We start from the raw sequence: 25,714 nt of genomic DNA on the forward strand, positions 1-25,714 counted from the left end.
TCAGACACGACGCACAGAACACGGCCGGATTTCTAACCAGGAGAGAGGCACGGAAATGGCAGTGCTCAGGATGAAAATGTCAGATGATTCCAGTCCGACCAGGATAAAACCCGCCATTTAGTTACGAAATATTTGTTTTTAAGATTTGGGGAAAAAAAATATCTTACCCACTGTTGGACATACATTCAACTCCTTTTCCAACCTGACATCTTAAGTTTTGAGACAGTCTTAGAAATTCCCTTTCATTAAAAACAATACCATTTAAAACACTGATTGTTTCCTTCTTTATTTGTTCTCTTTCCTTCACAGGATTTCTCACTGCTCAGTTCGCTGCTAAGCCTCTTGTAGTCTCTGTGGATTTTTAAGGCCTCATGTATCCTTATATCAAAATATAGCATAAGATACCGTGAAACCAGTTAGACCAAACTTTGAAACTGTAAACGTCATTTCAACGTGTCCTGCTCGATGCTCCTAGCGGGCCTGGACACAGGACCTGTTTTAAGGGCCAACGGTCGGCTATCTTCCCTAGAATAGATGACACTATTCTAGTTGGAGGTTGGTTTATTCTCCTCCTCGGCCCTCTCTCCAGGTCCCCACCCACAGGCTCCCTCCCTCCATGATTTGGCCCTGGCAACCCCTTCCTCCGTGCCTACCTGCCCCTCCCCACCTCAAAACGCTGGGCAGGGCCTGGCGGTCAGTTCTCCGCAGGGGGCTCTGTGCTGGGGAGGGTCAGGGGTCAGCTTCGGCAGGCCTGAGGAAGACCACACGTCGGAAGTGCTGCATCGGCGGCCTTACCGGGGGAGGTGAGGGGCTTCTGTAGCAGGAAGTCCTGGCAGCACCATTCAGAGGAGGGGACCAGCAACACCGGTGGGGGAGCCAAGAGAGCAGGGGGAGGGGCCGGCATCTAAGCACCAGGACCCTGGGTGGGGGGGTCCCGAGAACCCCTCTCCCTGCACTGTGAGCAGCTGGCAGCTGAATCCTGAAGTCTGAAGATCAATGATCCTATCATTCAATTTGCGATGAGAACACCTCCCGGACCCAAACTCTTCTGCCCAGCGGGAAGAGCGGTGCACACAAATTACCAATTGAGCATTCAACTAAAGTTAAAAATAATTGTGCGTAGGCCACCGCTGTCAGAAGGAGAAAGCGGGGCCAGTGGGGAGAACAATTCTTCCTCCAGATCAAGACCCTTGTCAACCGTGAGCGATGAGAGAGCGTGACGATGCTGACACGGACGGGCTCCTCCTGGGGCTGTACGCGACTCCCCCTGGCCACACATGTTTATCTTGGTTTCCATCTAGGGCTGGCCTTGTGGGGCCACGCGTGCCTGTGTGTTTGAGGGACTGCTGGGCGGTTCCCACAGTAGCTGTGTTCCCACCAGCAACACGTGAGGTTCCTGTTTATCAACATCCTCCCCAGCTCTTGTTACCATCCTCCTTCTGTTTCAATTGCATTTGAGCTGGCGCAGCAGTGTGAGTTAGATTTTCATTGCCCTGACGGCTAGTGACGCTGCACATCCTTTCATCTGGGATTTTGGCCACTTGTGTGTCTTCTCTGGAGAAAGGTCTACTCAGACCCTTTGTCCAGTTTCCAACTGGATTTTATTGTGCAGTTGGAAGAGTTTTCATAAATACATATTCCGGGTTCCGGTCCCTTCACAGATGTATGATTTGCAAATATTTCCCCCCATTTTGGGGACTGTTGTTTTCAACCTTCTTTATGGTATTCTTTGAAGCAGAAACGTTTTCATTTTGATGAAGTCCAACTTACCTATTGTTTTTTCTTTTGCTGCTTGTGCTTTTGGTGTGTAGAACCAAGTTTTGCGTTAATTTCTCTGCAGGGAGTTTCTGGACCATTCACATAGAGCCAGACCCAGGACAGAGTCCGGGCAGACAGGAAGACACGGACGAACTTCCCTGGGCGGATGCTCTGACTCTCCTTTTTCAGAGAGGGTGCAGCCTTCAAGAGCTTTGTCTTTACGCCGGGTCTCGGTCCCACCCCCTTCATTCCCCCTTCATGGACCCAAGGCTGAATGTCCTATTCCTGCCTGGGTATCACATTCCGAGTCCTGAAACCACCAGGACGACCCCACCCCCACCCACTGCACCAGCTCAGCACCGACTGCTCCAGCTGTCCAGTCCCTTCATGCCTCTGATACCTGCAGATTCCTGTTTTTCTTATAAGCACATCAATAAATTTTAAATATCAAAAATTATATTTCATCCATAATCTTCTAGTAAGTTTTTAAAAAAATGTTTTATCGATCTGCCTATTACTGAAGTTAGAACTGTCCCTTAGAATGTTTCAAGTTCTCCTCTTTGCCCAGGGAATCCGGGGAAGAAACTGCTGCTGGAAGGCGCCGGTCGCCTGACTCCCTCCTGTCCCACATGGGCTTCCAGGGAGCCCTCACTGATTCCAGCCCTGTGCAGCTGAGGATAGGAGGCCTTGCCCTGGAACAGGAAGCATCCTAGGAAACTGCCAGGCCATGGCAGAGCTAAGACAACGGAGTTGGCACTTTCATGTAATGGAGAGGCCAGCGAAGGGAAGGAAAAGAACGAGCAGTAACATGGACATGGGCAAACAGAAGGGAGCGGGCTTCCTGGGGGAGGGAGTGCGGGGTCATGGTGTCCTTGACCACGACCTAGCTCACTGTCTCAAACGTCACCTTCTCCTGCCCCTCATCTGGGAGGAGGTCACGAATGTATTTTGGCCACCATGTCTTACAGCTAAGCTGGTCTGTAATTAACAGTCCCTCGTTATGTCACGTGCACGCCGTGACACCATTGGGAAGACGGGGACAGGAGCAGAGAGCTTCCTCTTTAAGGACTGTTAGCGTCACTCTTCTCTTCGTGTTGCTACAAACTCAGACCAGGCCAGTGAGGGTCCTGCAAACCACTGCGGACTGGACAGCCCACGAAGCCTGGAAGATTAGGGGAGCACAGCTGTCTTTAACACACTGCCCGAGACTGCTGAATGCTGACCAAAAATACTTTTGCTTTCCTTCCTGGCTATTAGCAGGAACCCCGAGTCTGATGAACAGAGGAGTGGAGGCCGTTTCTGGACAGGTTTCAAAGGGTAGGTGTGCCCACTCTTTGGCCTTTCTTTTCCCTCTGGAACCTGGATGCAGAGGTAATTAGTCCTACAGGATAGCAGAACCTGGGTTCTTGAGTCACCTCATGGAAGAGAGCCACCCACCCAACAGGAACACCCATCTCAGATTGCAATGAATGAGAAATGAACTTGTTTTGTGCTTAACTTTTGAGCGTCTACTCGTTAGCGCGGGCAAGGCTATCTTATATCACACACTTGACTTTGTCAAGAGGAAGTCCTCAATACCTTATATTATAAAGATGTCTCTTAGGGTCGCTCTACACTCTTTTGCTTTTCATCATTGATGGTGAACATTGTCCCTAATTAAAAAAGTAACAATGTGAATCCAGCTCCTGTTGGAATTCATTGTTGATTTCAAACAGTGGCATGGGCTCTAATGAAGTTTTACGTAAATTACAGTTGAGGTTGACCTAACTACTGGGTTAGGGGTCTTAAGTTCTACCGACTGAGCTAGCAGGGAACGTCAAAACTACTGGGTTAGGACTGCACTCATAGACACAGGTAGGACGAGCCAGCGAGGAGCCAGTGAGATTCAGGGGCGCTAAGTTCCATCTCTGGGAGACACGGAGAGCGGCTGCGTCTCACCTGACTCCCGCGTCCGTCCGCGCACCACCTGGCTCCAGGGTCCGGCCCCGATGGCATTGAATGCCTGCATCTGCAGCTCATACTCGGTCCACTCCTCCAGCTCCTCGATGGCAAACTCCCTCTCCAGCCGGTCGTTGATGACTTGGGCCAGGACAGGGGACTGGAGGTCTGGGCGCCAGTACTTAATCCTGTAGCCCACTGACTCGGGGTTCCCGTTGTACTGGGAATCAGGTAGGGGCTGCAAAGAAAATGGTCAGGGTGAGCTCTGCGCATCTAAGAACGGTCACCTGTGAAGGTCTCAGGCATGGACCTGTCTGATGACGCCAATTCCATGGCAAGTATTTCCTGGGGGGAATGTTCTTAGAAACTTGACTCTGCCTTTCCCTAGAACTTTTCTTCTGTTAATTAAATGAAATCCTGTCAGTAAATGTGGCTGCACGTAATTTCTTTTAATATATTTTGGCTTAATTTTGTGGGGAAATGTTCTGATTAAATATCAAGCTGGCTCTCTTACAAATACTGAGTATTGGTCCCATGTTGACCTAGCTTAGGGACTTACAGGTCCAGCTGCAGCACCCCTGGCCTTCCTCCCCCAAAGACGACTCCTCAGTTCCAAGAAGGCAGTGAACACTGCTGCTAATTAACAAGATAGCCTGGGCTGCTCTGAGCTCCAACACCAATGGTAAAATGCAATCATTTCTGGGTTAATGATGAGATTAGTCTCGATGAGAACAAAGCCATGGCTAAGACATGACTCAGCTCTGGGCTCACGTGCACACTGTGGGAACGCAAGGTTCCCGCCCCGGCAGCCCCCTCTTGCCCCTCTTGCCCCCCCGCCCCACACTCACCACCCAGCGCAGCCGCAGGCTGGTCTCACTAGCGGTTCGGACGGTGATGCTGGTTGGAGCCACATCAGGGGGGGCCTGCAGAGTCTGGATGACCCGGGATGATGGACTGAAGGGGCTGGCCCCAACAACGTTCACCTGCCTCATTCGAAACCTAGAGGCCAAACCGATGGGGAGAGTTATGCTGCAGCAAAAGTAACGTGCACAAATGGAAAAAGCAAAGCCTGACAACACCCCCATGACTGTTTCTCGTGGGGGGGACGGTAGAGTTCAAATATATGTCCACTTATGTCATAAAGGCCGCCGCTCAAAGGTACCCTCTTTCCACCTGATTTCATTAAAAATGCAAATGCCACATATGGCCCTTTTCTCTTAAGCATTTCAAAGAATGGAGAATCTACTGCAAATCAACGTTGCAAAGTCCCAGTGGAAGCGTAATTGAATGGGTTATGGGACCAGAGATCTGTGTCATTAGTTGCAATCCAATGATTCCAGTTGAGGATAATATCAGGGGATCAGAGTTCAAGTAGCTGTTTAACAGAACCGGAGCTTCAGAATGTCACTACCAAATGACAGCTTTGAAAGTCCAATGTCTTTTTAACGACCAAGGGCACCCATACTGCACGCCCTGTTGGTTCAGGGGTGGAGCAGCGGCCCCAGAAACCACACTGTGGGACTCTAACACAAATAAGTCTTGTCTCTGTTTCCTGGGCTATGAAATGAGGCTGGAGTAAGATGTCCTTTAAAGTGTATGTTCTCTCTTCAGTTCTGCCTGTTCTATATCCATGTCTACAGCGATCTGAATTGAACTTATGGACAAGAAAGATACCCGAAGCACATACACATTTTTATCACAGAGGCTGCCTCAACTTACCTGAATTTAAGATGGGTACAATGGTCTCTGATTGCAGTTTCTGATCTCAGAAATAATTACATAGCTAATTTCACATGGTAAGTCTCGAATCCCAACAGCTCGTTATATGCTACATGTTTTTCTCTAAAAACTAGTGTTTGGTATCTCGATTCGTCTGCTCTCATTTTAGGAAGGATGTTAAAATGAATAGGAGCTAAATAACATCTATCATTAGGATTTTGTTTTTTGTTTTAAATGCTCTAACTTTGGTGCTGTACTGAAAGAATGTTCTTTACAAAGATATAATTTCACCTTTTACTCCCTGAATTAGTCATTCTTGGTCTTTTATCCCCTGATCTCATGAAATGTATCCGTCCTGGCAGAACAATGATATTATCAAACTCTGCATCTGGTGATAACTGGAAATTGCATCTCCTTCCATGATCTTACGGGAAGTTAGAACAACTGCAACAGCTCGTGACCCACTAGCCTTCATCAAGGACAAGGATTTACTGCCTGGATGAGTTTTGAGACCAAGAAGCCAAAGGGCATGTGGCACGTTAAGAGCCTGGTTAGTGAGGCCGGAGCTCCTGGGCCCAGGCAGGGGACTGGAGAAACGTCACCACGACACCGCTTGGCTCACACACGGCACGCTCATCGTCCCATGAGGGTGCAGAGTCCATAAAGAGAAGCACTGCATCCCTGACTGTCTGACAGTGAGCCATGGCCATCAGGCCTCTGGCCAGCTGGTGCTGATGGAATAAACGCTGATGACGTTGCACCTGGGAAAAACTTCCCCTGGAGCAATACTCAACCGCACACCTTGATCCTACAGGTTCAAGCGACTGTCCTGCCACTTGGAAACATCTGGCTTACAGGCACGCAGCTGGGTTTTTGATATAGAAGACAGAAGCCGCCTGCAGGAACGCCGGCTTCTTCCTGTGGCAGTTTGTCACAGGGCACTCTCACCTGTAGTGAGTGTATGGTGTGAGGTTTGGGATCTCCAGCGTCTGGGTGTCAGGCTCATTCTCCTCCTCGTAGAGGCTGACCCATTCCTCCTCGTCGCCGATAGCTCCAACCTATGGAAAGGGAGATGCTGGGATGGGCCGACGAGCCGCAGGGCGGGGGCTGCTGGTGTGCAGTGGGCTGGGCAGAGCCACCGGACTCCCCCACACACCCAGCTTGCACTTGGAGATTCAGGCTTTTGTGATTCCCAGCACAGTTGAGACCTGAGTCCCCAGAGGGCTGAGCTGAGACGAAGCCTTTGGAACAAACTTCTGAGGGCCAGGACACACCGGGGGCTGGAGAGGGCCTCGCGCAGCATTCTGACAGTGGGGACTCAAACAGAGGCCCAGAGAGAGAAGACTTGGCCAGGATCCCACAGACCCCAGTGGTCGGAGCCATTCCGCCCATATGCTGGCCAGGGGCTCTGCCAACGTGCTCCCACCCTGCCCTTTCCTAAAACCTGCACACACCAAAGGCAGCTCCGCTGGCTGTGATGTGGGAAAGCCCTCAGGCAGAGCAGGCCTCACGGCTGCCCTGGGAGCTGGACCTGCAGACGCGGGGGCAGAGCTGACCTCTCCAAACACAGATGTGCCCTTGTCAGGCGACCCACAAGCCCCCTTGGAGTGCCCTGTGAGCCTCCCAGCTTCCCTCTCACCCGCGTCTCCGGTAGTGTCTCCATGGGGCTCCCTCCCCGTAACCTGACCCCCAGCCCTGCCTCTCAAAATTTCCCCTTATTGCCCACGGCAGCTTCTAGTCCTACCCGCACCAATCTGACCACACGTGGCCTTGCCGGAGCCCACCACCACCACAGGCCCGCCAGAAAGCCCTCCGAGTTCTGGCCTGCAGTTGTCTGCCTCCGGTCTCAGGCATACTCTGGGCCTCGTGCAGGTTGTGTGGCTCTGGGGACCCAGGGGACACATGCAGAGGGACGGCTGTGAGCACAGAGTCTCGGGCCAAATGAGCCGTATTGGGGTGGTCAGCCCAGGGCGCTGGGTCTTTCACACTTCATATATGACTTAAACGACAGCACAGGACGTGTGCTCATTAAGTTGGCAGAGAAACCAAGCTAGCAGGCAGGCAGATCATTGGAGGACGGCATGAGACTGTGAAACGACCTTGGGAAAGTGGAGAAATGGACATGGAGGACGCGGACAGCTGGGCGGCATGCATGCTGAGGAAAACTACACGCAAAATACGGAACTAAGTTAAAAACATGAAAACAGTTTGGCAGTTTCTCAAAGGGTTAGACACAGAATTACCACCCAACCCAGCCCTTCCTCTTCCAGGTCTACACCCCAAAGGACGGAAACTGGTTCTCTGACAGATACCTGCACCCCCATGTCCATAGCCGTGCAGTTCGCAGTCACCAGCGTGTGCACTGATGGACGAAAGGACCCACAAACTATGGTCTGTCCGCACAACAGAGTGTTACTCAGCCAGGAAGAGGAATGACTACAGTGTGACGAACCTGGAAATCACGTGAAGTGAGAGAAGCCAGACCCCCAGAGTCGCATCATGCACGATTCCATTTCATGAGCTACACAGAACAGGTAAATCCACAGAGACGGAAGGCAGGTTGGCGTTGCCAGAGGGGCCCTGAACCGCCTTGTAAGAGGTGACTGCTGGTTGACCACAGGGCTTTTGTTTTGCTGAGTGAAGGGATCGGAACAGCCAAAGCCACACGTCCTGCCCTCCGACCCACTGCTCAGTCTCCATGTAAAAGGCCTGTATTTGAATGGGTGCCAGTCCCTGACAAGCCAGGTGGGAGCCGCATGGCTCCACGAGGCTCTGCCTGCCACTTGTCCCCCAATCCTGTTTGCCATCACCTGTAGGCATCAGAGCCTCCAACACCTGCACCTCGCAAAGGCTCTTTCCTCTCTCTAAAATGCACCGGCCCTTTCTACTGCTTCTCTAAGCAGCTGGCCAACTCCTTCAAGAATCTGGAGAGCCTCTAGGCCTTGGGAAGTCTCCACGAACGACACTCCCTCGCCCGCGCCCCCCGCCTCCCCCAGCGAGGCTGCCAGGCGTGATGTCCCCACTGTGTGCCTTCATGGCACCTGCTGCGGGTCTCCGACGAGTACTGATCATATGTCAGCGCATCCACTTAAAAGCATGACTCAGACAAACACACAGTGCGTCAAAGATCCATTTTGCTCATTAATGAAGGAACCAGCAGGGTGATGAGGTCGGTTCAGAGGACGATAGCAGAGCCAAGGCACCTGGAGGCAGTGAAAGAAAGAACGTTGCCATAGATTGCCAAGTTAGAAGCAAGACTGGGTACAGGAGCGATATGACCCTAACTTGTGCATCTGCACCTTCCGGTCTGGAAGGGTGAGCATCTCACGTTACAGAGTCTGGGCTAAACCATAAAGCGCAGGTCAGGCACAGTTACAGTCCTTAGGGCAGGAGAGCCTCAGCCAGGCTTGCTGCACAGGCCCCAGGACTGCCGTCAGCAAACTGCGGCCCGTGGGCCAATCTCAGCCTACTCCTGTCTTTGTAAATAAAGTTTTATTGGAGCACGGCCACGTTCATTGGTTTGTGTATTGCCAGCGGCCACTTCCATGCTCCCACAGCAAGGCCTCATAGTGGCAGCAGAGACCATCTGGCCCAAAGGCCTAAAGGATCTACTATCTGGCCCTTTCCAGAGAAAGCTTGCCTGCCGTGCTTGAGGGTCCCACCCAAAGGGCATGTCTGCTTCCTCTGCCTCATTTCGAGGTCTGGCCATGCTTATCACCTTTGTCCCATGAGTGCCCCCGAGGCAGGGTCTTACTCTTCACTGTGCCCCCAACAACTCCCCCAGGGTCCAGCCCTAACTCGGGGCCCAACCTGTTGGTTTAACACATGAATGAATGAATATACAGACGACCGTGTGCATGATTTCAAAATCAGTATTGAAAATGGGTCATCATACATGGAGCTCCAAAAGCAAATTGTTATCGAGAACGATTTCACTTACAGACCTCTGGGGGAAAACATAAATTTCTATAATAAAAGGTCTACAGTTTGATCTAAAGAGACCAAGATTCTTTCTAGTAAGAAACAGAAGTCCTTTCATGCTTGCTGGGCCCCTCTGGCTCTAGTTAGATTTCAAGACCATCACGAGAGAGTGTTCTAGAAGTAACTAGCTGTTCACTAATGACGCACTGGACACAGAGGGCCACAGAACCCTTTAAAGATAAAACAAATCAGAGCTCCATGGGGAAGCTGGGATTTTTGACGTTCTTTTCTTCTTCTTCCTTTAAAGCGAACAAACAGCACTTTGTAATACTTATTGTAAAAGCAGAAATGCCACACATCTCAAATACCTCTCAGCAGACGGTGGCCGTTAGTTCCCATGAGGGAGCAGTCACCATTCTAAAGAGCCAGGGACGCAGCCCTGCCCACATTAGTGCCAACAGGAGGGCTCCCGGGGCACCCGCCTCCATGCCGCCCCAGGCCGGGAGGCTAGGCCTCTTTGCACACAGGCTCTCCCTTAATAATAATACCTGGGGGTTCCGGAGGGCCCCCCGCCCCTCCAAGTCACAGTTGTCTGCCTTGGGAAAGCCCCTGCAGTCAGTGGGGCCTCGGAGACGCCAGCTGGAAACCAGCCGGCTGGGGCAGGACCTCAACGCCCCTACTGCAGGCTGTGGTGACTGCCCTGAGCTCAGCACCCCAGAGGCCAGGAGATCAATGGCTACTCAGAGTACATTCATTAACCTCATCCAAAAGTTAACTGCAAATGGAGAGGAGTCAGAGGAAACTGTAGCCGGGGAGGGGAGGGGAGGGGAAGTGAGAGGAGGGGGGCAGCAGGCTGGTGGGGGTGGAGGAAACGATGCTCCTTTCATCTAGAGCTAAGGGAGGGAAAAAAGACACTCCAAGAATTCATTCCGTGGAAGCCTGCCAAGCCAGTGCACCCTCTTGGCTGAAACTCTGGTGTCAGCAGGAAAACTTGCATGTCAAGCAACTTGCAGTTAGCAAATCCCCTCTGGCTCTGAGTGGTGTCCCCAGCAGAAGGCAGCGGAGGGCTGGGGGAGGGGACGATGGGCATCTCGGTGAGTCGGCCCAATCAGAAGGGACGAGGCCTGAGTGAGGCCCAGGGCCAGTCCCAGAACCAGGTACGGACAGTACGGGGGTTCGCCCAGCGCCTGACTGCTCCTTCACGCCTTGAAACAGCCAGAAGCTGGATCCCCAGGCCGTCCCGTCCGCTCACTCTCCTGCTAGTTGGTTCTTTATTTCTTTTAAACATTTACTATTCTTTCTATCTTCAGAAGCAGGAGGATTGTGAAATGACCATGTGGCTCTTCTGTCATGTTCCTCCATCTTAACTCTGCTCTGGGGGCGTGTCTGACACCAGGCTCTCTGGGTCCTTTCTGGCTTTCCTGCTGTCTCCTCTCTGGCTCCTCCTTGGCCCCCACTGACCACAACATGGAGTCTCTCAGGCCTGTCCTGCCCCTCCTTTCTCTCCTCAGCAATGGTGTCCTTCCTCCTGCTGTTTGGTGTGCCTCCAAAGGCCACCTCAGGCCCGTGTGTGTGGCCTCATTCCTGCTCCCCCTCAAATGGGTGCTTCTCAGTTCAAGCCATTTCTGGGCTGCACCTCCAACTTGACAGGCCTGCAACACGCCCGCTATCTTCCTCCCAGGACGAAGGCCTTTGGGGGGCCGTGTTTCTGGTCATGGCACCACAGTCCTCTCTCCCTTCTCTGGGAAACATGGAGCGATCTCCCCAGCTCCCCTCTGCCCCTACTCTGCTCACTGCGGGAAGGCCCCACTCCCATAGCCTCTCCTAGTTTGCTGGATTTCAGTGACAGGACCCTGGTCTAGAAGCTCTTGACCTGTTACTTAGATGGCTTTAATAATCCAGCTTAGTGAATTAAAGAAAGCAGCACTCAGCCACTCGTAAAAGCCTCTCTGCTGTAAACCAAACCCTAGGGTTAGGGCCACACAGGCTGCTTGCCCTCAGGTCTGTGGGGACAGTGGCCCAGCTGGCCAGCTTCCACGATGGGTACTTTGGAGGCCACAGGTCTCATGGTGCCCTGTTTCTGTGCCCAGGACTCCCCTCCCCCAAGTCACCTACACAGTCTAGCCTGATAATGACCCTGAAACAGTCCTGAGAATGTTCTGGGCCTCAGCTGTCGCAGCCATAGTGTGAGAGGTTAGGTGGGATGAATTCGAAGGGCATCCAATTGGAATGGCACATGGCTTTATCCCTCTGAGCCAAGTTCGCTGCCCACGCGCCGAGTCTCGTGACCCTGGGCTCCCGCTGCCCACTACCCCTTCTGCCCGCTCTGCCGTCTGAATTGCCCGTGCTCCCTAGGCTTCTGCCACGCGATTCACCATTCCCGGAATGTGTCCCCTGAAATGTTCCGCTAGTTTTATCAAAAAGTCCTGCCCCTCCCCTGGGAGGCTTCTCCTGCAGGCCTTCTGTGGGCCCATGAGTATCCCTGTGCTGGGCGCCCGGGGTACTGAGCACACCGTACTTGACTGTGGGGCCACCATCCCCAGCCCTGCGCCGGGTCCATAAGAGCAGCTGCCGGATGGGTGTGCACGCGGGCACAGCCTCGGCCCTCCCTTCAATCTCCCCAGTGCTGAGGGGGAGACTTCTCTCCCCCTCTCCTGCTTATCTCTAAACAATGACATAAACGCAGCTACTTTAACATGCAGCCAGGGCTGCCGTCCCAGAAGAACTGCCTGGCACGTCTTACTCCTCAAATCTTCGGAATTTTAAAACAGCAAAATAACCTCTGGCCTGGGTCTAGGGCAAATTTATGTCCCAAAGAACTGTTTGCAAAGATAACACGGAAGCAGTTATGACTACAGGACTGATGATTAGTGGACTGAAAATCCAAACATTCATGATTAGCGTCACTGTGTTACGTTACCTGCACAACAGCAACGCCTTCCTTCCAGGGATGTCATCGTCCCCCTCTCCCTTCTCATAAACGCCCCTGGCCTTTGTCTCCTCATCAGAACACTGTTTGGACTTCTGTCTGAATTAATAATTGCTGAAGACCTATTCTTGATTTCAAATAAACGCTTGTTGCCTCTCACTTTGAAAGGCCTTTTTGTTTTTAGGTTACCATCTCCAAAACATGCGTGAAATGTCTGTCACGGATGTTGAGGGGTGGCGTCTGTGTCTGTCCCGTCTCTGCCCTCGGACACGATCTCTCTCAAGGACCACCCTGTATGCCCACACCTCCCTGTGCCGGAGGCGGGATTTGGTGTCACTTCCTCAGGTCCTGACGTTACAGTGAGGACTCGGGCCCTGGCCCTCAGGGAGTGAGGTGTGCAGGGAGCGTCGGGAACAGCACGGGGGTGAGTCCGGCCGGATCCTGCCTGTGTGACGCTGGGCACCTCAGCCCTGGTATCTGTAAAGTGAGGACAACAATGAGCATGCTGCCCCGAGGGTCGTTGGGAGCATCTGATGGGAAGAGCAGCGTGAAGTACCCGGCACACCCTGCCTTGTGGCTCCGTGCTGACACCAAGACATGCAGTCCCTTGGGGACTCTTTTAGACAGAAACAAACTAGTCCCCAGAAAGGTACCCCTAGGTCTTCCCAGGGCTCCAGCTCCCCTTCCAGGCTCGTCTTCCCCTCATCCTGCTCACACACACCTGACGAGGCAGCCACTCAGCTTCCCCAAAGGTGTATCAGCCACATTTCTAGACCCTGTATCTGATGCCCTGACATCCGGGCCCTGCTGACCCTGCAGGGACGGCCCCTCCCAGGGTCAGCCGAGTCCTAGAGAGTGAACCTCTCACCCAAGCGCACACCTTTCAGATGCAAACCCAAGGGCCCAGAGCCCACACCCTCCCCTCCTCGGGCTCTCACCCTCTGGGCCACTGTCCACCTGCCCTCATCACCCAGGGCCAGTACCGGACACCATGGGACAGACCTGTGCCCAGAGCCCGCTGGAGTTGTCCAAACAGCCAGTCCTAAGCCCATCATCCTGTCTCTCCCGCTCCTGCCACAGAAACCACAGTAAAGGCTCTTATCCCCAGTCCCCTCCCTCTGCCTCCTGACGACTCTGGTGCTTCCTTGTGTGGCCCTGCGTGACATGTGTGCCTTCCTCTTGGGAACGGTGAGTAACAAACTGCCTTTTCAGTGAGTCGCCTCTGATCTGTTGGCTTCACTGTATCTGAATAAAAATGAAATTTACATTTTAAAACAATAGGTACCATGCAATTTCCTAACTCTAAGCCTTTCACTGAGCTATTCTCTCTGCTTGGAATGTCTTCCTCCCCATGAAAATACTGCTCAGCCTTCGAGGCCCAACTTAAATCTCACCTCCTATGTGGAGTCTTCCTTGAATATCCTAGTCAGTCACTCATTTGCTTTCTGACACCGTCTTAGCATTTTTTATAATAATTCTCTCAAGTCTCATTTCTATCCATCATTAGATTACATCTCAATTGTCCCTCCCACAGTGCCCTCCCCAATTTTGAGTTTTTGGAGGTAGGGACAAAAAGTTTTTGATGTTTATAGTCTGGGACATAGCATAATACCCGAAACTTATCACATAGTAGGTGCTTAAGAAATGTTTGCTGGAGGACTGAATGACACAAATATGAAACCTAATGACCGGAAAGATGAAACATACAGGCAAATCTAAAAGTCCAACAACAGAATCAGGAAGAAAGAATCTGAGCAACCTCAAAAAGAGCAGGAAAATATGAGTCCTGTAAAATTTAATTTGGTCTGACAGTTGTGATTTATATGTACATTGACCTCTATTTCTTGAAAATGACATTTGTGGTAAAACACTTCCCTCAGTCCTACTTGAGGTGTCACTTAGGCTGCAGTATTTTCTTCTCCTGTGGTATTTTAAAAAGTCTCCTAATAGAACCTAAAAGGAGCTGATAGACTAATGAACAGAAGGGCCACCTCAAACCATTCGTCTTGTACATATTTCCTATGCTGGCCGAGGAGTGAGAGAGGAAAGTCATTGTAAGGTGTCATTATGGACAATCGGGCAAACAATAAACATTCTGAAATACCTGAGTACGTATTTCATCGTCACCATAACCACTGTGCCTGAACACTTAGGTCGTGGAGCGCTACCCAGCGCAGAGCAGAAACCGGTCTCAGCCAGTTTGCCAGGTGACAGTGTCGTTCCTGAAAGAGCCATTAGAGCTAGTGACAGTGCTCCTGTGCACTTGAGACAGATGATTTGAAATAATGTCACTCTTCTTATTATGAAAAAGAAATTCAATCATATCAGGCTTTATTAGAATTGCAATGCTGACACTTAGCAAAAGGCCCACAAGCAGCCCTAAAATCCATCCACGATGAGGGAAGGAGATAAAATTAGTGGCCAGAAACCCTCAACTCCAGATCTTGAAGGGGTGAGACTTGGCCTATGACGCTGCAGGAGACAGAGCACTAGAATTTCTTTCCCCCATCAGAGGTAACAGGTAGGCAGTAAGATAGTTAAATAAACTGAGGGTGGAAACTCTGCTGGGAAATGGAGACCATGGAAAGCTGGGTTTGACAGTGTTCAAGCTGGGGGATTTTTCTTGGTTCCGTTTGAATGAATTCTAGGTACCAGCAGCTTGACTCTCTGTGGACACCCTGGGTGCTGGGGCGGGAGCACGGGGTTCCTTCCGGGGTGCACGCCCCCACATACCTGGGGCTTGGCCCTCTGACCACGACACCCGCAGGGAGCTTCAGCACCTCCCAGCCCGGAGGCTGCCCTGCCCGGCCCTTGGTGGGGCCTGCTCTGGGGCCGGCCTGCCTCGCCAGGCCTTCTCCAGGGCTCAGCCCAGGCCTCCCAGGGTGCAGTTCTTCCTCTGACGCCCACACCGTTTCAAGCAGCCAAATGTTTGCCTTGGCTTTAATCTTTTTATTATGTGCTTCCATGTATTAAGTGTAGTTCCACGCCAATGGTCTCAATGAGCTGTTGTTCGCCCGTTGTTATGGCAGGAAACCGTCCCAGAGGGTCTTCACCCAGAGCCAGCGCTGCTGGACCCTCCTGCACCGGGAGGATGGCTCGTCACTGCTGTGCCTGACGCTTGCTTTGGCGCTGTGGTCCAATGGTCAGCCTGTCCCACCGCTGACCTTGCCTGTGGTCACACAGGTCCTAGCTCCCGCTGGTCCCATCCTGCAAACAGCCAGGCCCAGTTCATGATGGAACACTGCAAGGATGGGTGGAGGGAGGGGGGGCACCTGGGGATCTGAGTATCCTACTCCAAGGAACCTTAGATTTTCAACGCCAAATTTATGCCACTTGTATAGACTCGTAAAGAGAAAAACGTCACTGAAAAAACATACACAGGAAAGTGGGCAATTCTGACTAATGTGGGAGAGCAGTTTATCTCCCAGGCACAGGCCTCCTTTTCAAAAGGACGCTCTTCATAAATGAAACCTCCTCTGAGGCCCACAGCCTTCTGCTTCTCCCTCGAAGGCGATGACACCTGCCATGAGGCCTTGGCACCCCGTTTCTTCCGTGAGCCTTTCCTACTCACTAGGAAAAGAGTGGCCTTCGGTTTCTCCCCGAGCCCCCAGGTTTTGCACAGGGCTGGACCACAGCAAACACAAGGCACATGGGAGTGGACGAAGGTATGGGGAAGAAGCGGGCCCAGCCGAAGGGAGCCCTGGCGCGCCACCACTGAGTTCCTGGCCACACAGGGGCTTGAAAAGCCCGAGCAGCTCGGGCACAAAGGGAAATACCGGGTTGTATGAGCTTCAACTTCTGATGAGAGAAACTCATCTGCCAAGAAAACATTTTCCTGGAACTCAGTGCTGGGAGAGGCCTTGGATCAAGGGCATGGTGGGAAGACAGAAGGCTCCATCCATCCCCTAAACTGTGCTCACAGGTGAGTAAATCAGCAAACAGGAAAACGAAACAACAACGGCCTTCCATTCATCAGCCCGTGACCCAGCCCCTCGGCGGGAAGTGCACTTGGCAGATAAAGCACATATCCTACACCCCTAACTTCTCCAAGGAACGTGTCAGTCCAGAAGACATTGCCTCGGACAGTGCCAGGCCCCTGGAACATCTGCGAGCGCCTGACCTGTGGCTCCTAGGCCCCGAGCGCTCCACCCCCACTACTCTTTAGTTACCGAGAGACCCGCACTCTGCAGACGTGTGCTTGATTTTATTAGCTCATAACACTCTCTAAAACAGTTCCTTTTAAGAAAACGGCTACTATTACACACCAATAAGCCCTAAGTGGGCCTTTTTTCCCTTTCCATTTTCGGAATGGAAACAGTTTTATCTGCATGCAACGTGTTACCGCCGGCATCTTCATTACAGAACCCGGCTCAGAGCCGCCTCTGAGAAGACTAGATGTGATCTTAGCCGTGAGAGCACAGCAAATGGCTGCAAACAGCGGGGGGTTTACAGAGGAGCTGTGCGGGCCAACAGGAGTGGCCGATGAAAACACATAGCATTTGCATTCTCCCCTTTTATGGAGCACCATCAAAATGTGGGAAGAGACGTTTTGCTCCCTCTACAGTCAAAGGTTACTAATTAAGCAAAGCATTACTGAACCAGAAACACCTATAAAAGCTGCTTTTAAAAATTGGAGCCCACATCAGCTTATCATAGGGCCTTTCAATGGGCTCCTGGATGATGAGATCTTTCATTCCATAATTCACTGACGATTGCTCCAAGTAATACAGCCTTTTTGGTGCACTTTAAAAATAGTCAGAATTGGAAGGAACATTTTTTTGCAAAGAAGATATGATCGAGAAGTGGATCAAAGGGGAAATAGTAAACGCTGTACTGCGGGAGTGTTTTGGAAGGACACGGAAGGCTGCTCAGCGGCTGTCTGCCGAGTCATGTCCACGGCACCCGAGGGGGCTCGGAGGTCATGCTCGCGGGCCTTCACACCCTCTTTCCTCAATGCCTTGCCAGCACCCTGAGCAAACTGCTGTAGGTTACCTCCCTGCTCTTAATGTGGTTGGTCCTTAAATGGTGACTTCCCACTCGATTGTGTGCCCCTGAGTCTAACTCCTCTCTGAATTCCAGCCCACTTACACTCTCAAGGGCCCCACTGTTCTTAGTTCAGGAAAGGTGGAGCCTGCCTGGACCAGAGAACACACCAAGACCTTCTTGGAGAAGACGTTGGGGTGAACTAAGTGAGGCTTCCTGGAGGACGACATAATATGGCGGGGGGGTGGTGGAGGAGAGAGAGATGGAGAGAGAGAGAAAGTATGTATGTGTGTGTGGGGGGGGGGCTTGGAGAGACCATAACAGATATTCAAACATATTTTAAAGCCTCTATAATTAAACAATGTAGAATTAGTGCATGAATAGCCAGGCTAATAGAACAGAATGAAAAGTTCAGGAATAGACCCAAGTGCGCATGGAAATTTAATATCACAAATCAGGAGGAGGTAAAAAATGGACTATTTAATAAATGGCTTTGAGACAATTAAAAAGCTATTTGCAAAATGATAAAAATGAATTCACACCTCACTCCATTTATAAGGACAAATTCCAAATGGATGGAGATCTAAATGCAAAAGTGAAACCATTAAAATATTAGTAGAAAATTGGGTGAATTCCTTTACAACCTGAGAGTGGGGAAAACCTCTCTATGGCTCAAAATCCAAAAAGCATACAAGAAAGGACTGATAAAATAGACTTTCATTTTTTTTTTTTGGCATGTCAAAGAATTACATACAGTGCTGATGAGCATACAAAATGTTGCAACCTGTAGCAGAGGGATTGGGTAAAGTCTAGAAAATGTACATAGCACTCATTGTTTGATCAGCAATTCCACTCCTAGGGAGGTATCCCAGAGATTCAGAGGCAAAAACCCAAGGCTGAAGACACCCTTTAGGCAGACTAATTCCTCCTACCCCCCAAGATGTCCACACCCTAACTCCTGGGACCTGTGAGCATGTCACCTTCCATGGCAGAAGGGACTGTGCAAATGACATTGAGGTTAGAGCTGGGAAGTAGAAGATTATCCTGGATGTCTGGGAGGAGGAGGCAATCTAATCACAGGAGCCCTGAAAAGTGGAAGCGGGAGGCAGGAGAGCTGGTCGGAGAGATGAGAGGAGGAGAGAGTGGAAGCCTCAGGCCACTGCTGCCTGTGAAGGTGCAGGAAGGGGCCAGGAGCCCAGGAGTGCGGATGGTGACAGCCAGCTCGGCTCCACCACACGAGGAAGAGAATTCTGACCACCAGGCGAAGCGGCAAGGAACCTGCAGACAGGAATGCAGCCCTGCCAGCACCTGCAGTTCAGCCTGCGAAACCCAAGCTGGACTTCTGACTGAAAGAGCTATCAGATGATAACACTGTGGGGTTTAAGCCGCTAAGGTTTTGTTCATTTGTTCTGGCGGCGATGGAAAAGGAACGCACACCCCGACATCCATCACAGAGGACCAGCTAAATGAACAGCTCTGGCACAGGGGAGACTGCAGCTGAGCAGGCCGAGGGAGTCTATATGGGCGCACGGTGCCCTGTGGGCGGCAGGCTGAGCTCTGAATGAAGACTGCACGGTGCACAGGCCAGGTCGGAGGGGGCCAGGCACGCACACCTGCTTACGGCGAGAAGCAAGGAAGGATGAAGCCAAGGCCCAGAACGGGCTTTGGAGGAGAGAGGCCACAGGGCAGAGGGACGATGGTGAGCATGAACTTCTCAGAATCCACCTTTTTTACACAGTTTCGGCTTTGAGATCATGCGAGTAGGTTACATGTTCAAAAATAAACTACATTGAAAATGTTTTAACATTTGTTAAAAAGTAAAATGATTTTTAAAGAAAGCAACCACTAAAGATTGAAGCAAAAGAACAAAACAAAAACCCTGAAGTGACTGAATCTAATTTTGTATTAAGTTGGTGATATAAGCACACAGAGAAAGGGATTTTAAGACTCCTGAATGCCGTATTTTGGCTGTACATCCGCAGTATAACATAGTCTAAGGATAAATACTTAAATTGCATTCAGTAGTCTTATTGTTAGTAGTACCACTGAGATTCCAATTCTGAAACTTTTTATACAATAGTAGGATAAAGAGAATAAGTAACCATGTTAATATTGCTAAAAACAATATTTAATGCAAGGGAAAGGGTATGTAAAACATAAATTCAAAGTGAAGTAATCTTAAATTTGAATTGGAAATATCAGTATGAACTCATGATGTTTAAAAAAATGTGCATTTCCCCTCTCTACCCACTGGCCAGGTCCAGAAGCAGTGACTAGCCAGTAGCAATGAGCACCCCTTCCCAACCCTTGGTGCTGTGGGCTTTAAATGACCTTCGACACGAACGGGAACCAGCCCCCCCCCCCCATCACCACAGGAGTGGCTCCCTTTGCACTTAGGGCAGGAAGGCACAAGACCCTAGGACATCGTGTTGGGAGGAAATCATCAAAGGTTAGGAAGCTCATGTCAAAGGGGCTGGAAGGTGAAGGGCTGCCCATGGGCCAAGATGGTTAAGTTTTAGGTTCAAAAAGAATAACGGCTTCAGTGACTGAAACACACTGAGTGTACAAACATCTATGCTTTCATAATGGTACTCAGGAAAAGAGATAGGGCAAAAAAAGAAAGAAAACTCTGTTTAACGGGGTCTAACTGGGAGACCAGTTCCATACTCTGCAGCTGGGAATTAAAAGAAGAAGACTCAGCATTTATCCTGCCTTCTTGTGTTCAGAGTGACTAACTAGACCGAGGGATGAGGGGAAGTGAGGAAAGACTGAGAGAAAAATCACCATTTTGAATATCTTAAGAAAATACTTAATTTAGGCCCTTAGCTACAAAGCTGATGGGGGAAGCGGATCAGGCTGTGGTTGGGTGTGGGCGTCCCCAAGTGGGACAACTGGACCCGTGTGTGCCCTGATGTGCTGCCGTCTGAAGGCACATAGTGCCACTGGAAAGTGTGCCCCACGACGACAGGACAACAAGGTGGAAACGATCCAATCAGGTTTTGAATGAACTTCCAGTTTACAGGAAACATGGGACAGAGGAACAGGAAGTCAAGGGCACATCTGCAATGCAGGATGTTTCAAAGGGTGACTGAGAAGGCAATGACACGGGGAACACAGTGGGGGGGTCTAGATGAAAGAGACTTCATCTACCGTGACAGAAGGCAGATGAGGGGCTGCTGGCTGGGGAGGGGCCCCAGAGGAGTTACAAAGGGCACAGGAGACGGGTGATGGTGTGGTCCGTATTGGGACTGGTGCGGGTTTTCACAGGCACACGGACATGTATACAAGTCAAAGCTTATCAAAGTGTACACTAAATACATCAAGTTTACTATAAGTCAATTATACTTTGATAAAACTGTTTAAAAATTTTTAAACGGTTTAGGACACATGACAACCAAATGTGCAGTGTGAACTTTGTGTGGATCCTGTTTTCTTCAAAACCATAGTGAGAAAGTTTTTGGAAAATTTGGGGAAATCCGACTGTGGACTAATTTTAGGTGATATTAAGGAATTTTTATTAATTAGGTGTGATGATGGTATTATAATTATGATAAAAAGTTTCCGTATTATAACGTCAAATTTTTATGGCAGGGAGACATGCAGACAAATGCACAGACTAGGAGATAGTTTTCCCAGCCCACCAGAGCCCACCAGGCACTCTCCTGCGCTGGTTCCCACAAGACCCCCAGACCCAGTACTCGAAGGCCAAAAGTTGCTTTTCCTTCTGGAACGGCACTGAAGTGGAATCATACGATTTGCACTCAAATGATGAGCCTGGCATTCTTTGCTTATCATCATGTTTGTGAAACTTGTCCACATGGTTGTGTGTACATGTATCTTCGAGATACACGCTGATTATTTGGTGGTGAAATTACATGGGGTCTGAGATATGCTTTAAAACACTTCAGCAACAACACAAGGGGACTGGATAAATCTAGATAATAGACTAGAGAAATAGCGCACACGTATCGGGAGTTCATTATAGTGTTCTCTTTCCTTTCAGGTATGTTAAAAAAATGTAAAGAAACAGGTTGTGGGACAGAAGCATAAAGCAGACATGTGGAGCAGAGAGTGCTTGGGTTCACCACCCCACCCCCCTTCTCGGGCAAACTCAGCGACACTTCCCAGACTCCCGTGGACGGAACGCAGTACAGGTGGTGTGATCTCGTTTGTTTCTGGAAGCACAGAAAAAAGCTCTTGTGTGGTGAGCCATCAAGATGCTGGTGTTTCTGTCACCGAGGCCTGGCCTCGCCTGACACCCAAGTCTAAAGCTGGCACAGCATCCTTGGCACTCACCATGCTCAGCCATAAGGTGGCCCAGGCACACCAGGGCACCCACATGCTCCTGGGCCCTTTAAAGTGCGTGTCCAGCTAGTTCTGATGGATTTGAAGATGCTAGATTTGTTTTTCATGTGACATTGCCATTTTTCTCCTATTCAGTGGTTCCCCTTATCTTTGAGGGAGACATTCCAAGACCCCCAGCGGATGCCTGAAACCGCGGATAGCACCAAACCCTGCATATACCGTGTGTTTTCCTACATGTGCACACCTGTGACGAAGTCTGATTTATAAACCAGGCACAGTAAGAGAACAACAATAACCAAGAATAAAATAGGCTCGTTATAAGCACGTTCTGTAAGGAGAACATGTAGTGGCTTCGGGGCCATTATGAAGTGAAATCAGGGTGACTCGAGTACAGCACTGTGATCGGGGACCACAGACCTGATAACGGACGAGTCCGAAGTAACCCACGGGCGGGAGTGTCTGCAGCGCGGAGACAGCGGCCGAAGGGATGAGTCACGTCTCGGGCAGCAGAGTGGGCGGGTGCAAGATATCATCGGTTACTCAGAACGGCGCGAAATTTAAACCTTAGGGATTGTTTATTTCTGGAATTCTCCATTTAATGTTTTTGGACTGCAATTTTGGTTTTCATTCACTGGGGATTTCTTTTTTGCATTTGATGTGAGGCAAGAATATACTGTGATTTTTTTTCTAAGTTAACAATTGTTCCAGCCTCATTTATTGATCAGCCCCAACTAGTTAGTTCGCACCTTTAGAATCTTGCATACGTTTCTAGAAATGGTTGCTTCATGAGAATTTTGAATACGGCTACGGAAGTTGTTCCCTAACGTCTGGTTAATTCCCAAGAGTGAAGTGGCTTACAGAAGAGTAGTCATGAAAATCACTACTTTGACACTTCACTGCTTCCCATAATGTGGCTCTTTTCTCCTGCTGTTATCCGAACATGGAAGAGCGGCGGTGTCGCCCTCTCTGACCCACAGCCCTCCAGTGGCTCTACTGCTTCTGAGTGACATGAGAAGTCCTTTTCCTGACTGTGCGATGGGCCCTGGGGCCCCAGGCAAACCCCTTTCCCACCACTCTTCCTTCCCCTCCCCTCCCCCAGCCTTAGGACCCCCTGCTGGCCCTCACATGGAACATGCATGTCCCAGTCCCGGCAACTGGACCTTCTCTCTCCTAAGAGAGAAATTTCTCCTTTATAACAGCAACTTTGCCAGTTTTTGTTTACTGCTTTATCCCTCATGCCTAGGATAGCAACTGGAAATAAACATGCTTTATTAATATTGTTGAGTGAATGCATATTTATGCATTCATTCATTCGATACACAAGTCATACCAATTCATCCTCTTAGTATGTTTGGTAGCTGATTGTGATACAGAATCTTTTGAAAAATCAACCAACTATGCTATCAAATTTTGGATACCCTTTTGCACCAACTCGAGTTTTAACCCTTATTATCACTTCTATTGTCCAGTAAGATTCCAGTCTAACATCTCGGGTTCCCTTATCTTTCCACATCCTTTCCACAGACCCCAGTTGTCTCCAGCCTGTGCTCGTCCTCCAAACAGGACCACCCTGCAATCCGCCCCACGTCAGCTCCAGCCACTGGCTGATCACTGCACATGGTCTCTCAAATGCGGGCCCCAGAGCACTGCTCTTAGGGAACTCCAACTCTCAGCTCCGATGAGACGCTTACCTGTCCCTCCACGACCCATCTGGAGATCGACGTCTTCCCGTCATAGCCCGGTCGGAACTGAAGAGTGGCTGAGCGAGGGCTGATGTTGGAAATGACCAGATTGGATGGGGCACCAGGAAGTTCTAGAGATAAATGAGAGAGGAAAGGTAGAGATTTAAATTCTGGCACAGCTGAGAAATGCATCAAACAGGTCGCAAACAAACATTTTCAAAATGCATTTGTACCTAGAAAAGGATTTGTTTTCAAAACCATGAAAGCAAGGACATAGCTCCCCAGGAACATGATCACAGTGTGATTCATACTTAGTAGGGTCACCTAAAAGGCTCCCTGCCATGTGAAGTGGCATTTGGGGACAGTAATGTGGCCTCTTCGAGGGTAAACTCTAAAGATGGAGATCGTCTTACTCGTGTCCGTTCAGAGCAGGTACTTGTGGGATAGATACTTGCTGCATGAAGCGAGGATGAACGAGCAGCTCCTAAAAGCACACAGAAAACTGGGTGCCCACCTCCCCTGGATGGTGGCCGCGATTCACGTGCACACACCAGGGGTTCTAGGCAGCATGACACCGGGAGGTGGGCAGCTCCTGAGCCTCTGGTTTCCAAGGCAACCACATTCAGGTGAAAGTACAGAACTCTTCCCACTCCAACTGGGTTCAGCTGCCTGGCAACTACATGGGGGGAGGGTGTGTTCTGAAGGCTTCCCCCCTTCGCCCTCCACAGCTACCTGCTTGCTGCATTGAGACCCTTTGGTAGGCTCCTCCCCCAAAGGGCCTGTCCCACTCAGAAGTGAAAGACTGTGACTTCAAAATGACAGCTCTTACATGAGTGTGCAATGCAAACCACTCTAGAGAAAGATAACGGGGTAGAATGAAGGAGAGAGGTGCAGTGCAAGCAGCAGAAAGGCTTTCAGGCTGCACAGCTCCCGAGGAATGGCTTCCTCATTCGCCACTGCTTGGGGCATGCAAACCCCGGGCTGGCACAGGAACACCAAAACCACTCCTGTGATCAATTCCACACTGGCACAGGCAAGTCGCTAGGATCTCAAGGGTCCTTTCCACATCTACTTTAATGAGTTTGAGGCAGAAAATGTTTAAATCGAAGGACAAGTGACGCTTCTTTATATTTCTCAGCTCTCTGGATTCTTAAAAGAGTCCTTCAGTCATTAACGGATGGAAATTTCGAACACAGCAAACAGAATACAGCCTCCAAAGTGGTCGCCGTCATGATTTTGCTTCTGGCCGATGCTTAGAACACTCAGCGCCATCTTCGGAAGACTCTGGCTCCAGGTGACCTGACTTGTACCTTGCTCTCCAACGCTTCTGAGCGACATGAGAAGTTTTTCAGCTACGTAATCGGCCCCGGGCTCTCTGCAAACCCATTTTCATTAGGGGTCCATTCAACCAGGGGTCCAGGCTCCCCTCCCCTCTGAGTCCTGCTCTGCAGCTCATGTCATGCTCATCACAGGAGTGCTGGGGACAGGGGCCTTCTGGAGGCCAGCTAGCCTGCTCCCTGCCCTGGTTGGACAGTGTCCAAACCATCCAAGGGAAAAGCTGCTCACACCTCTGGGTGGGCTCCAACGTTACCCCCAGTCACTCTATGTGAGCTATTTCTAACAAATTTAACAATATGCCATCATTACCACCAACCCCTAGTTGTTAAAGTACTAACTATTTTAAATATGTGCTTTGGGAACTGGCTATTTACTAGAAGAAAATGAATCTTTGTGTAAGCCAAAGACTTCTTTCTTAAAAGAATAAATATTTTGTAAATGCCTTTTTATAAAATACCATTTGCCTCAGAATCTGGCCCTGACCAGCATCCTCTATTGCACCTGAGGGCTTGTTCCACAGGCACATTCTCCAGCCTCACCCAGCCCCGGGAGGTGACCCTGGGGAATGGGCCCAGCACACAGTTTTTAAAGAAGCTCCAGGGATTGATGCATGTGACGGTAGGAACCACTGCCTTGGCAAGAGGACAACGATGGCTGTTTCTTTGTGGATAGTAGACTTGCTTTGGGACACTGCTGGGCTCAAGGCTCCCAGCTGGCAGGGTTGGTCTAATGGCTTCTAGAAAGTTCCCTAAGAGGTTATGCTCCTTTCCACCACCACATATACTTGTGCTGGGACTGCTGGGTTGTCTCACTGACTTGTGAGGAGGGGTATTGAGCTGTGAGCACGTTTACTCCGAGGGGATTCTTTTTTTTGACTGCACACGTTTGATTTGTTTTCTCTTCAGATCATGCTTATTGCCCTTGAAATAAAATAATCAGGTTATAAGACAGAACTGGATCTGGGGCTACCATATGGGATAAATGCTACTTTCGGAGGGATCTTTCAGGCCCTTACGAATAAGGCAATCGTGCTGTTCTCAAAGACCAAAATAAGGCAGACTGACATCTTTTAAATGGCAAGAGACCTACAGCTTTAATTACAAAATTGAACTGGTAACCCCACAATATTTTATCACAGGTA

General features: G+C 50.2%; 1 protein-coding gene across 1 annotated transcript in view; it reads right to left on the minus strand.

Annotated features, from left to right (window-relative positions):
- The window catches only part of SDK1 (sidekick cell adhesion molecule 1), a gene marked incomplete at its 5' end in the record, with an annotated part of 671,475 nt that overhangs the window by 90,242 nt on the left and 555,519 nt on the right, over window positions 1-25,714 (minus strand). Inside the window, 4 exons of the mRNA XM_081035288.1 lie at window positions 3,697-3,934; window positions 4,545-4,695; window positions 6,364-6,473; window positions 23,245-23,366. Of these exons, the coding sequence (XP_080891414.1) occupies window positions 3,697-3,934; window positions 4,545-4,695; window positions 6,364-6,473; window positions 23,245-23,366 (621 nt within the window). The remainder of the gene's footprint in view (window positions 1-3,696; window positions 3,935-4,544; window positions 4,696-6,363; window positions 6,474-23,244; window positions 23,367-25,714) is intronic.

This window comes from Rhinolophus hipposideros (assembly GCF_964194185.1).
Source record: "Rhinolophus hipposideros genome assembly, chromosome: 23".
NCBI classification, from domain to species: domain Eukaryota; kingdom Metazoa; phylum Chordata; class Mammalia; order Chiroptera; family Rhinolophidae; genus Rhinolophus; species Rhinolophus hipposideros.